Source organism: Sinocyclocheilus rhinocerous, unplaced genomic scaffold, assembly GCF_001515625.1.
Source record: "Sinocyclocheilus rhinocerous isolate Xijiao unplaced genomic scaffold, SAMN03320098_v1.1 scaffold2400, whole genome shotgun sequence".
Classification (NCBI taxonomy): domain Eukaryota; kingdom Metazoa; phylum Chordata; class Actinopteri; order Cypriniformes; family Cyprinidae; genus Sinocyclocheilus; species Sinocyclocheilus rhinocerous.
The window spans coordinates 359,443-373,665 of NW_015646358.1; the positions used below are offsets into that span (position 1 = coordinate 359,443).

Genomic DNA, 14,223 nt, shown 5'->3' on the forward strand with positions numbered 1-14,223 from the left:
GACGCGTTTCAGAAAGGCGGGGCATAGAGGAGCAACAATAATGTACAGTATGTGGAAAATAATGTGTTTTTTTTACCTTAAACCGCATAAACACATTTCATTACACCAAATACACAAAATAATGTTCTTTTTAGCAACATCATATGACCCCTTTAAACTGCATTAAAAAACAGCAACAGAATTGGTCAATTTGATTCAAAACTGTGAATCGGTTCAAAATAATTCACAGTTGATTCAAAACTAATGATGCATGATATTGAAAATTATTAAACAGCAATCTTATATTTATTCATTTAATGAAAAATTGTAGCCATAAGCAGTTATTTTATTATTTCTGAGATACTATTATAGTTTTTGAAGTTATACAGTTGCATAGTTATTATACAGTTATTTTGAATTAGATTTAATTAGTTTGCATTTTCTGTTTTCATTTAAATTTTAGTTAAAGTTTTAGTCATTTAGTTGTGTCTTTGTCATTTTATTAGTTATTGTTTTTTAAAAATATGTCTGTATAGTTTTTAACAAATTTTATTTCAGTTTTAGTCATTTTAGTATGAAAATTTGAAAATGAAAATGAGAAATGCTAAATGAAAATGAGAAATGTTGCTTTGGCAACTAACTGGAATAAAATAAAAATAAAAATCTATAAAATAAAAAAATACATTTTATTTCAGTTACATTTATTTTATTTTAAACGAAAATGTTCTTTTATGGTTTTAGTTTGTTTGAACTTCTATCCATCAAAGAATCCTGAAGATATTGTTACAGTTTCCACAAAAATATTAAGCAGCATGACTATTTTCTGCATTGATAATAATAAGAAATGCTTCTTGAGCAGCAAATCAGCATATTAGAATGATTTCTGAAGGATCATGTGACACTGAAGAGTAATGATGCTGAAAATTCATCTTTGCATCACAGGAATAAATTACATTTTACAATATATTCAAATAGAAAACAGCTATTTTAAATTGTAACAATTTATGTCTTTTTTAATCAAATAAATGCAGCCTTGGTGGTCATAAGATACTTCAAAAACATAAAAAAATCTTACCGACCCCAAACTTTTGAATGGTACATTAAATATCCATATATGACCTTAAATATACTGTCAGTATTTAGCTATACTGCCCAGCTTTAATCCCATCACACACATCCCGACAGCATACTTACGGCAGTTTCTCTCATCTGCTCCGTCTAGACAGTCAGGCACATGGTCGCACCTGTATCCTCCCGGGATGCAGGCCCCATTCGTACAGGTGAACTGTGAACTGGAGCATGTCCTGCCAGCTGCCAGCAAAAATCAAAGACACATGGTTATAATATGAGTGCGCTGGGTGGTCCTCATCTTCACTAAAGTGGCATGCTCTCCCTACAACACATGCACGCTTTGCCTTATGTTTTTCAGACTGTTGCCTGCACATCTGAGATATCGTGTTTCTCTGACATGACGGAAATTACATCCCTGTACATTACTGGGAGTCAATGGAGCTCTCAGCTCTGACGGACAGTTATAATTGAAATGGAAGCAGAAAGCGAGGGAGAGACGGACGGATGGAGATAAGGAGTACTCACGGCAGTGCTGCCTTTCATCGGAGCCATCCTCGCAATCCTCTTCATCATCGCAGACCCAGTGCTGCGGAATGCACTCGCCATCACTCAAGCACTGGAACTGAGCGCTCTCGCAGGTGGGCTCGGCTGGAAGAGCGAAATAAGACAGCATTGTTAACCAAGCTAGAAGAGATCTGAGCTGGCCTGCGCTAAGAGTTTCCTTTCAAAGAGCTCCTTGACTGACTCCATAAGAAGAGGAATTTAAGAAGTGACGTGGATATACTGAAATAAATATGCACCATTATCTTTTAAAAAACTAATTTCTTCATTTATTGGTCCAAACTTGTTTGAAATAGCATGCAACCAATACTTTTTTCTGAAGTATACAGTATATGTAGTATGCTAGCATTTTTGTTTTGTTTTCCAGTAAAATATCTAAACATTCTTAAATTTACTTGAGAAGCAAAATGACTGAAACTATTGAAGTCTTGTTTTCTGGGGAAAAAAAAAATCAAAATTAAGTCATTTTTGATTGTTACTAAACAAGAAAAATATGTCTCTGAGCTATGTAAAATAAAACTTATTATTTTTCTTACCCCACTAATAGACATTTTTCTTGTTTTAAGCAAAAACCCACTTTTTTTCAGAAAACAAAATTCAATATCATTTTGCTTCTCAATGTATCTTGATTTAAGAATTTTTAGATATTTGTAACATGACAAATACTGAGCATATAATTTTTTTGCAGTGTACCTTTCATTATAAAATACCTACTAAATTTATCAAAATATGCAGTATACAGCAGTGAAAACTGCATTGGGTTTTGTATACCACAATGCAATGTGCGTCGCATGACCTTTTAACTTTTTAATCTTTCCTTCTGGACTGCTGTGACAGTCATCTGAGATTTGTAGGTTTTCACCTCTCAAAACTCTTTTGGTCTATGCCACTCTATATTTTGGCAATGCCATGATTTCCAGAGATTTGCTGTCCATAGAAAGCTAGCCAGTTTTACACAGGAATTTATTTCTTGAATACATCTGGTATGAATGCGTGAAAACAGCCCTAAAACTGGTAAGAAACTTGTTTCTAAAACCCAAAATGGTGTATAAAAATAAGACTTTTCGGTAAAAAAAGTGATGCTAGTAAGCCAAAAACTACAATTCTAAAAACCCATTTCAAATTCCCGAGGGAACACATGGCCAGTGCTGATGCTGCTCTGGGTTTACAGATTACAAACTGAACAGCTGTATTTCACACTTGCCACTCTTTATCAGCGTTCAAGTGTGACCTTGTGACTGTGGAGGAAGAGTTACTTACGGCAGCCAAATTCATCTGAGTTATCCGAACAGTCGGTTGTTCCATCGCACCTCTGGCTTGCTGGAATACAACGGCCTGTCCCACAACGGAAAGACCCCACCTCACAACCTGAACCTACACAGAAAATGACAGGATATTCTGATCATCTGTTCAAATCTGATCTGTTCAAAGGCACAAAAGCTGTCACTGCAGCGGTACCTTGTCAAAAGATATAATTATATGCACTTTTAAGGTACTAATATGCACTCTTTAAGGGTAAATAAGTAGGGCCCTATAAAATCAGTTTTTTTTTCTTCACAAATTCTGTTTTATTTTTTCCAAATTCAATTTTTTCCAATTTTTCCAGATTCTGTTTTTTGTTTTAATTGACTCCTTTTTTAATGGTTAAATTAAAGTAAAGTAAAACCATGAAACGTATACAATTAAACATCAATTCATTAAAAGTTTAACAAAAAAAAATAAAAAAATTTAGGGCCCTATGCAATATGTTTTATTTTTTCTCATGTTCGGTTTTATCTGTTTTATAATTGTCAGAATTATACATGATTTTTTGATGGGACAACAGCTGGTAAGGTCAGAGAACAGCATCATTTCACACATTAATTCTATGTAACATTCTTACCTGAGCTTTGACCCATGATTGTGCCATCTCTAAATGACAGATGCCTCAAACCATTGCATCCATTAGCTTTTTAAAAAAAAGGAGAAAACCCCACATTCATCATTCAGGGCTACGGGCTTACTCAATGCCGACTATACAAGATAGCAACCAAAGATGTACTCCCACACATCATAAAACCTGAGCATGATGGATTTGAGAAGTCAAGATAATGTAATGTAATAAGAAATAATATAAACATTGCAGGAGTTACTACACAAGATAAGGTTCAAAGATCTCCCCCTACATGGAAAATATCCTTCACGACTGATCCAAAGACCTCCGACCTTTCTAAATGCAAACGTGCAATATACATGATCAATGTTGCAGTTCCGTGAGAACGCCTCTGAACAGTCCTAGAAGAATTGTTTTATATGTATCCTTGTCAATTATCTCAAATGTATATTGTTTTCTTTATAACAGTGACCAAAAAAAACTTTGTCATTATCTCAGGAAGAAAGCAAGTGACTGTACTCTTAATATACTTTCTTTGTCTAAACAACTGCATTTATTACAAAATCTCATATTGTTTATTTTGTACTTTTTTTTTTTGGAAAAATCTGTGTTGCATAACAGTTTAAAAATGTATGTGCAACAAATGAGACTCTAAAAGCTAAGTACATTGGAAGCGTTATTTACAGACTGTTCAGATTAAACATTTAAAGCTGCAGTCCGTAAGTTTTGCCTCTTTGTCACCATCTCTGTTTGAAACCTGCAATTGCAGTTATTTGCGGAATTATCTTGTTTATGTGGGTTGTGCATCGGCACGGCTCCTCAGCGCGGATGAATCTAATGTTTTGAGGTGTATGTGTTGGCTGTCAGTCAACGCACCAGTGTGGATATTCACTCACTGTACTTCAGAATTAGATACTACGTCTTGGAAGTATGTCCAAAATATGACGTTTAACCGGGAAATGTCATCTGAACAAGTACGCAACATGTCTGCCAGTTTTGTTCTGACCAACTGAAAAAAAATAAAAAATTTGCGCTACCAATCTAATGATCGCAAAGTTAGCTCAGATCACATAACTTAACATAACTTTAATTATTCCAGCTGCTGTAAGAAGAGGCTACAAATGATCCGCCGCCTGCAGCATCCACACACGCGATAGAGCCTACTAGCCAGGACTCCTCCTTTATGTATACAGACATCATGTAATGACGCAAAGACGAACGACCTGAACCACTCAAATTAGAAAACATTATTACAAGCTTACCGTTGTGAGCTATGGTAAGGAGATAGTTTGGAATACTGATTGGTTATGTACTTGCTCAATAATTGTTTTGGATCATTTTTAACCAAAACAAGTTACAGAATGCAGCTTTAATTTTTGTCTAAAGTGAAATTATTTTGTAAATTAAGACTTCACATCATTTTTGTTACTCCATTTGCTAAATTTTGTCTTTGTTTTGGTCTTAAATCATATAAAACAAGCTAAATTTAGTGAAAAAAATGAGCCCAATGAGACAATGAGCTCAGATATAGTCTTAATTCGTAATCAAATGGTTTTATGCTAAACAATTTTGCATCTCAAGTAAATGTATTTTGTTTTAAGGATGTGTAGATATTTGTATGGAAAATCAGGACAGAAATACCAAAACCAATGTTTGCAGTGAAATTAATCAAATCAAAGCAGCACCCATTTCAATTCTGAAAAGCAGTGTGCTCACATGTGATTGTTCCATGCCACTGATGAAGCATTTAGACAACCGAATTGACAGCCAGCGGAGCCAAGCGTGCCAGTCGACGAGCAGGCGCTTCTACAGCCCTAACTCTCCTTCATCTCAACCCTTCCTTTTGATCTCCCCCTGTGAGTAACATCTGAGGAGATAACGTACCACCCCTCTACCTTCCCCGATGGGCTCCAGGACATATCGACACCATCAGCATAGCTCAGCAGAGGAGCCCTCAATCAGGGCCGTCGGTCGGACGAGCGGAATGTGGGATTCTGATTGTCTCTCACTGACACTGATGAATGGTGCGTCCTGTTCCTTGTCAGAAATGTAATTAGGATAAATATCGGTACCGGGTGGTACCATAGCCCTTACACCCAAATTCCAAAAGCAAAGGGAGATGCAAGGTGGAATGACGTGGTGAAGGGCTGGAGGGTTGGAGGGGGGGTGAGTGAGTATGTCTTATCACCACTTACCTAAACACACACACACACACACAGTCTCTGGTCAAATGTATGTGATCTTCCCAAAAGAAGTTGCAGCATTCAAATTCAGAAGTTCCCAGAACTTAAATTTAAAGGCTCTATAATTATTTGATTGTTTTAATTTAACCAATAAAATGTCCATGAGTAACCTCATGCATAATTCTTTTGTAAAGCAAATCATAACAGGATTAACCATCCAACGTATCTAATTTTGCATGCCCTCTGAAGGCAGGTATAGTCAGACTTGAGGTTAGGAATTTGAAAAAGCGCTGCATGAATGATCCCTGTTAAAGAAAGTGACCAAACTTACAATTTTCACCTGGTAGACTATAAAATGGGCAAGAAAAATCTAGATTCACATTGAAATAAAGACCAGAATATCACAGATATTAGATTTGTGGTCACTTTGAACTTTGGTTACTAATCATTAGCACAGCAACACCCTAGAAACCATCCAGAACACCATATCAATTGCATAGCAAAACGCTGGCAAACACTCAAAATATCCTACCAATTGCATAGCAACACTCTAGCAACCAACCAGAACATTGTACCAATCGCATAACAACACCCTAATAACCCCCCAAAACATTCCACAAAATTGCATAGTATTATCCTATCAACCAGCCAGAACATCCTACACATGGCATAGCAAAACCCTGGCAACCACCCAAACCATTTTACGAATTGCATAGCAACATCCTATCAACCACCCAGAATATCCTACAAATTACATAGCAAAACTCGGGCAAACACCCAAAACATTCTACCAGTTGAATAGCAACACTCTAGCAACCAACCAGAACGTTCTACCAAATGCACAGCAACTCCCTAGCAACCACCCAGAATATTCTACTAGTTTCATAGCAACACCCTAATACCCCTTAAAACGTTATAAAAAAAATTACATAGCAACATCCTATCAATCACCCAGAACATCCTACCAGCTGCACAGCTAAACCCTGGTAACCAGCCAGAACATTCCACCAACTGCATAGCAACACCCTAGTATAATAAAATTATATATAAAAATATTAAGAAAAATAAGAGCAGTTAATTAAAATTTTTCATTTGTTATTATTGATGTTCATGGATATTTGCACCTTTAGTTGGTAGAGTGCAGGTCATTTATCTCTTTCATTAAAAAAAATCTTATTTAAATTTTACTGCCTGTGTAAAGTTTCAGTGAAAGTGACGTGTGGCCAATTATGGTGTCCCATACTCAAAATTTGTGCTCTGCATTTCACCCATCCAAGTGCACACACACAGCAGTGAGTAGTGAACACACACCCGGAGAAGTGGGCTGCCCAGGGAGCAGTTGGGGGTTCGGTGCCTTGCTAAAGGGTGGAAGAGAGCGCTGTACATTCACTCCCCCCACCTACAATACCTGCTGATACCAAGACTCAAACCTGCGACCTTTGGGTTACAAGTCCAACTCTCTAACCATTAGGCCACAACTGCCCTTCAGTGAATGATAATGTGCAAGCAAGCACTTTTTCATTTTTCACTAAGCGTGGATATTTGGATCGGTTGAAACAAGAATCTTATCTGACCTGCTGCCTTTTAGGAAACTATGAGGTCATCATTGACATTTAGCCGACCAGTAACCTTGCTAAAAAATCTGTGGTAATATGTTTAGACATCCGACTGACAAAAAATTAGTATTACAGTGCAGTAAAGTAATCTCGAAATGGATGGAGGAACAACTCCCTCTTGTTGTAAGACATGGCAGGTTGGAAGCGGTTTAGCAAGATTTAAAGGGAAAGTTCACCCAGAAATGTCATATGTTTTCTAGGTTTGCATTGAATACATTTGTATTTTTTGGGAGAACTATTCTTTTAATGTGCTTCCTTCTATATGGAAGCCCGTTTCCGCCACTTCTAACTTTTTTTTTCTCTCGCAATTGCAAGTTTATATCTCGCAATTCTGAGAAAAGAAGTCAAAATTGCGAGATATAAATTCGCAATTGTGATTCTGAGGAAAAAAACGCAATTACTGTATTGGCCCGAATATAAGACGACCCTAATTATAAGACGACCCCCCTTTTTCCAGATGTACCTTTTGGAAAAAGGCCTTTTTAAACCAAAAAAAAAGGCTTTTTTTTTCTCAGTAAAACACATTTTGTCTTCAATTATTTTCATATTATTTCCAAGAAAAAAACATTGTCTTATATTCGGGTCAATACGGTACCTTTTTTATTCAGTGGCAGAAACAGGTTTCCATACTTCTGTACACAGGTAGTTTGTCAAATATTACTACTCACAATCCTGTCATAATTACCTCTTCAATATTAATTTAAACGTACCATAATGGACAGCATGTTGGTCCTGTGCCATGGCAAAACAATCGCTGTATTAGCAGAGCATTTATTATGTATGAGTCAGAAGTTTATCAGCCTCGTTCCCTGTGATGTGCTCTTTAATAATGGATTTCGTCCTCTGCCAGAAGGCCACGGGGGTTTGTGCTTGAGCTGCGGCGCTAAAAGCTCAGCGAGGGCCTCCTCATAGCGAGAGGTCTAGACCAAACGCCACAGCAAACGCTTTTAAAGCATGCCAGCCAAATGGGCTTCCTTTTTAACTCCTTCGGCAGCCAATTGGGAAACAAGCCTTTTTCCTGCTCAGTTTACTAATGATAAAATTGCTGCTCTACTCGTTCAAAGGAAGCCTTTGTTGGTAGGACATGATCCCGGGGGTTTCAGCAGCGTCTGTAACGCACAGGTAGACAATTGGCATATACAGGATCTAGGAGGTGAGACGATTTACTGACACCCACTCGCAAGTAACAGAATTTTAAACATCAGCCATCGGCCATTTCCACACGCGCTGCCGGGATATGAGTGATGCTAATACATTTTATACTTCATTTTCAGCAGGGTTGTTATCATTAACTAAAAATAAAACCACAAAAAATACATTTTTTTTACTTGAAATGTTGACTGAAATAAAATAAAACAAAAAACATATTTATTCATTTTTATTCCTTATTTTCTTTCAGTTCTAATTAATTTAAGTTGAAGTACTAAAATAATTCAAACTAAATCTGTAATAAAAACAAATAAAAACTATACATATATTAAAAATTAATTATTTGAAATAAATGTTAACAGAAATAAAAAACAATACAAACGAAAAAATATTAAATTCTTTTTATTCCTCATTTTTCTTTATTAAATTTATTAAGTTAAAGTTGAAGTACTAAAATAATAAAACTAAAACTTAAATAAAAATGAATAAAAACATACAGAACAGACATATTTAAGAAAAAAAAAACAGGAGGGTTGGAGAGGGGGTGAGCGAGTATGTCTTATCACCACTTACCTAAACACACACACACGCACACACACACAGACAGGCAGTCCATGGTCAAATGTATGTGATCTTCCCAAAAGAAGCTGCAGCACTCAAACTCAAAAGTTACCAGAACTTAAATTTGAAGGCTCTATAATTATTTGATTGCTCTAATTTAACCAATAAAATGTTCATGAACAACCTCATGCATAATTCTTTTGTAAAACAAATCCATCGTATCTAATTTCGCATGCTCTCTGAAAGCAGGTATAGTCCGATTTGAGGTTAGGAATTTGAACAAGCACTGTTTGCATTGCATGAGTGATCCCTCACCTGGTAGAGTATAAAATGGGCAAGAAAAATCTAGATTCACATTGAAATAGAGACAAAAATATCACAGATATTAGAATTGTGGTCACTTTGAACTCTGGTTACTAATCAATCACATAGCAACACCCTAGAAACCATCCAGAACACCCTATCATTTGCATGCCAAAACAGTGGCAAACACCCAAAACATTTTATTAAGTGCATAGCAACATTCAGGCAACCATCCATGACATCCTAGCATTGGTTTTGCACAGGCAAACGCTACTCACATTTTCTTTGGAAAACGCAAAAAAATATTAGCAAAAAAAAATAAAACACTATATATATATATATTTCATTAAATGTTTTTTAATTTTTTTTTATTTTACTGACTAACGTCAGTAACGTCAGTTTACTGTGTAACGTTTCAGTAAATGATAATGTACTAACAAGCACTTTTTAATTTTTCATTAAGCGTGGCTGTTTGGATCGGTTGAAACAAGAATCTTATCTGACCTGCTGCCTTTTAGGAAACTTGTGTGACTCAATCAAACAGCTCGAGCGCACGGCGCCTGCCAATAGGAAACTGAGAACTGCGCTAAACTAACAAGGTCATCATTGACATTTAGCCGACCAGAAAACCTTGCTAAAAATCTGAGGTAATATGTTTAGACATCCGACTGACTAAAAATGAGTCTTACAGTGCAATAAAGTAATCTCTAAATGGATGGAGGAACAACTCCCTCTTGTTGTGAGACATGGCAGGTTGGAAGCGTTTTAGCAAGATTTAAAGGAACAGTTCACCCAGAAATGCCATACAACAACAGTTTATTGTAATAATGACTATAAGGCTCCAAAAAAGACAAATATTCAAGTTCCTTCTTTTGTTTTCCAGGTTTGCAGTGAATACGTTTTGATTTTTTGGAAGAATTATTCCTTTAATGTGCTTCCTTCAGTATGGATAATATAATATTGATAATATAAACTCACAATTCTGATTTTATTTCTCACAATTGCGAGTTTATATCTCGCAATTCTGACTTTTTTCTCACAATTCTGAACTTTTTTTTCGCAATTCTGATGACTTCTCTCTCACAATTCTGACTTTATAACTTGCAATTGCGAGTTTACATCTTGCAATTCCGATAAAAAAGTCAGAATTGTGAGATAAAAAGTTGCAATTACCTTTTTTACCTAATTATAATATTTACCTAATTTTTTATTCAGTAGCAGAAACAGGCTTCCATACTTCTGTACACAGGTAGTTTGTAAAATATTACTACTCTCAATTCTGTCATAAATGGCTCTTCAATATTAATTTAAACATATCATAGTGGACAGCATTTTGGTTCTGTGCCATTGCAAAACAAAGGCTGTATTAGCAGAGCATTTATTATGTATGAGTCAGAAGTTTATCAGCCTCGTTCCCTGTGATGTGCTCTTTAATAATGGATTTCGTCCTCTGCCAGAAGGCCACGGGGGTTTGTGCTTGAGCTGCGGCGCTAAAAGCTCAGCGAGGGCCTCTCATAGCGAGAGGTCTAGACCAAACGCCACAGCAAACGCTTTTAAAGCATGCCAGCCAAATGGGCTTCCTTTTTAACTCCTTCGGCAGCCAATTGGGAAACAAGCCTTTTTCCTGCTCAGTTTACTAATGATAAAATTGCTGCTCTACTCGTTCAAAGGAAGCCTTTGTTGGTAGGACATGATCCCGGGGGTTTCAGCAGCGTCTGTAACGCACAGGTAGACAATTGGCATATACAGGATCTAGGAGGTGAGACGATTTACTGACACCCACTCGCAAGTAACAGAATTTTAAACATCAGCCATCGGCCATTTCCACACGCGCTGCCGGGATATGAGTGATGCTAATACATTTTATACTTCATTTTCAGCAGGGTTGTTATCATTAACTAAAAATAAAACCACAAAAAATACATTTTTTTTACTTGAAATGTTGACTGAAATAAAATAAAACAAAAAACATATTTATTCATTTTTATTCCTTATTTTCTTTCAGTTCTAATTAATTTAAGTTGAAGTACTAAAATAATTCAAACTAAATCTGTAATAAAAACAAATAAAAACTATACATATATTAAAAATTAATTATTTGAAATAAATGTTAACAGAAATAAAAAACAATACAAACGAAAAAATATTAAATTCTTTTTATTCCTCATTTTTCTTTATTAAATTTATTAAGTTTAAGTTGAAGTACTAAAATAATAAAACTAAAACTTAAATAAAAATGAATAAAAACATACAGAACAGACATATTTAAGAAAAAAAAAACTAATAAAAATGATAAAACCACAACAAAATTACTAAAACTTGAATTAAAATTAAGTTGGCAACTTGGCAACAAAAAATTAAAAAAATAAAAGCCCTAATAGTATATTAATGACATTAAAATAACACAGATTTTCACTCCCAAATGAATTGTTTTCTCTCAGTTTAACAGTATGAATCAGCTACACAACCTATAAGTCGTTGCCAAAAGCCGAAACCTATCCACTGAGACCCTGGAAAATAAAGCCAGTGTTTCCTGACAGCGGAGTCATGGAGAAAAGACCTACTGGTACGCAAAGGCGGCTTGGCATTGGCGGCGAGTGGAAAGGAGGCAAACATAGAGTCGGGAAGCCTATTAAGCCATTCAGATCAGCACCGCTGACTCCTATTGGAAACTTTAGAACAAAATTGAGATTGTGAGATTGAAATATTGTCCAAATTATTTGTAAAATGTGAAATAATCAGCACCAAAAATGTGTTAGTTCCAAAATCTGCAGGAAAACATGTCATAAATAGCGTAAAAATAAATAATAAACAACATTTTGACATAACTTATTCATTTATTTTGAATCTATAAATATACTATTCGTTACTAATTCATGTGTAAAATGCATTAATATATGCAGAAATGAACATTAACCTAGATTAATAAATGCTGTAAAATGCTGTTAATTTAGCCAGGGTTATTATCGTTAATCAAAACTAAAACGAAATAAATAAAATTGTATTACTAAGAATAAAGGGTAACACTTTAAAATAAGGTCCATTAGTTAACGTTACTTAATGCATTAACTAACATTAACAATGAGCAATACATTTGCTACCATCAGTATGTTTCATTGTCAGTTCATGTTAATTAATGTAGTTAACTCATGTTAACAAATGGAACCTTATGGTAAAGTGTTACCAAATAAACATTAACCGAAATAAAATGAAATATAAAAAAGGGCCAAGTGCTAAGGCAACAATTTTCATTTTCATTTAGTTAGTGTAAGTACTAAAGTAACTAAAACTTTAAAAGAAAAGCACAACAAAATTACTAAAACTTTATCTAAAATTAAAATGAAAACAGAAAATATATATACTAATTCAAAATATTAACAAAAACTATATTAGTATATCAATTATACTTAACAACACTTAGGGCCATTAATATATCATGTTGTTAAAACATAAAATAAGTTATTCTGAAAGACTAACTAAGGGGTCCAAAACAACATTGGATTGGATTGCATTGACTAAAAAAAAAAAACACTCAGACATTTTTAAAAACATCTTCTTTTGTATTGCATATAAGAAATAGAATTATACAGGTTTGGAATGACATGAGGGTGAGTAAATGATCACAGGTTGTTCATTTTTGATCACTTTTAAGATCAAATTATTTACAACCCACTCTCACTCAATCTAACGTCGTCAAACGGGAACACCATCACACAGGCTTCTCAGCTTTCAGATGGCACTGCGGCAGTGACTAATACAGCCAGTGAGGGTGCTGTTTACACTGAGAGGATTAGAATTCCTCATTAGTGCCAACTGTGTTAACTTCTGTTCCTGTTTCTAATACAGCAGCCCTGTTGCTCAAGGACTCTCACCGGAAAGGCCCAGAAGCATGTGTGAGGTTTAAGGAGCACGTGCAGAACAGGAAAAATGGGATTTGGGCATTTCTCACTGTTCAAAATGCAGACGTATTTACTGTTTGTTTAGCTTGTTCACACATTTGTATAATAACCAACACGCAGGAATGAACACCAAACACGCGTCTAGCGGACGTGCAATTCTTTCTAGAACAATAAACAATGACAGTCTGAAAGTCATGCTACTTAGCAGGCACATTTTCACAATCATAGCTGTTAACTTTTAAAGGTATTTAAGACAAGAAGCACCAACCTAGTGACTTTTGTGTGCAGTTTTGAGATGCTCGAGTTTGAGTACAAAAGTGCTACTTCAGTCCCTGGCAAACCTAAAAATGTTTTAAGATGGCAAGATTTGCGACAGTTACTTATAGAGCCGAGGCTGCTTTTTAAGTAGCCTTGGTTCTATAAGTAATTTTCCCATTTATTTGCTCCATAAGGATTTCAAACCATTCTTCAATAAAAAGTTCTAAGCCTTAAACCAAACCAACCAGCTCCGAGATGAATCGCAACAGAACAATATTTAATTTGAGGCAAGAAAGTATTTGAAATTCTACTCCCATCCCATGCAGCACAATAAAATACATAATAGTCAAATCAAATTTATTTGCAAAGCACATTGTTTCAAAACAGCCTTTCAGAAAATCATGATGTATTAGGATAAAGCTGGATATACTATATAGCAAATAAAATAAATATATCGCTGGGCAGTTATATAGTTTACATTTTGTGGCGAAAGAAACAATCAAGCAGTTGAGATTTGCTATATAGTATATATTGCTTTGCGTGAGTTTTACTGTATGTATATGGAAAAAGTTGGATCCAACTTTAAAGGGATAGTTCACCCAAAAATGAAAATTCTGTCATTAATTACTCACCCTCATGTCGTTCCAAACCCGTAAGACCTTCGTTCATCTTCGGAACACAAATTAAGATATTTTCGATGAAATGTGAGAGCTCTCAGACCCTGCATAGACAGCAACGCAACTGAAATGTTCCCAGGTCCAGAAACGTAG

General features: G+C 35.3%; 1 protein-coding gene across 1 annotated transcript in view; it reads right to left on the reverse strand.

The window, feature by feature from the left end:
• Positions 1-14,223, reverse strand: part of LOC107707600 (low-density lipoprotein receptor-related protein 2-like) — a 129,243-nt gene that overhangs the window by 112,094 nt on the left and 2,926 nt on the right. The window contains exons 2-4 of the mRNA XM_016511677.1: positions 2,872-2,985; positions 1,576-1,698; positions 1,174-1,290 (exon numbers count right to left, since the gene is read on the reverse strand). Coding sequence (XP_016367163.1) covers positions 1,174-1,290; positions 1,576-1,698; positions 2,872-2,985 — 354 coding nt within the window. The remainder of the gene's footprint in view (positions 1-1,173; positions 1,291-1,575; positions 1,699-2,871; positions 2,986-14,223) is intronic.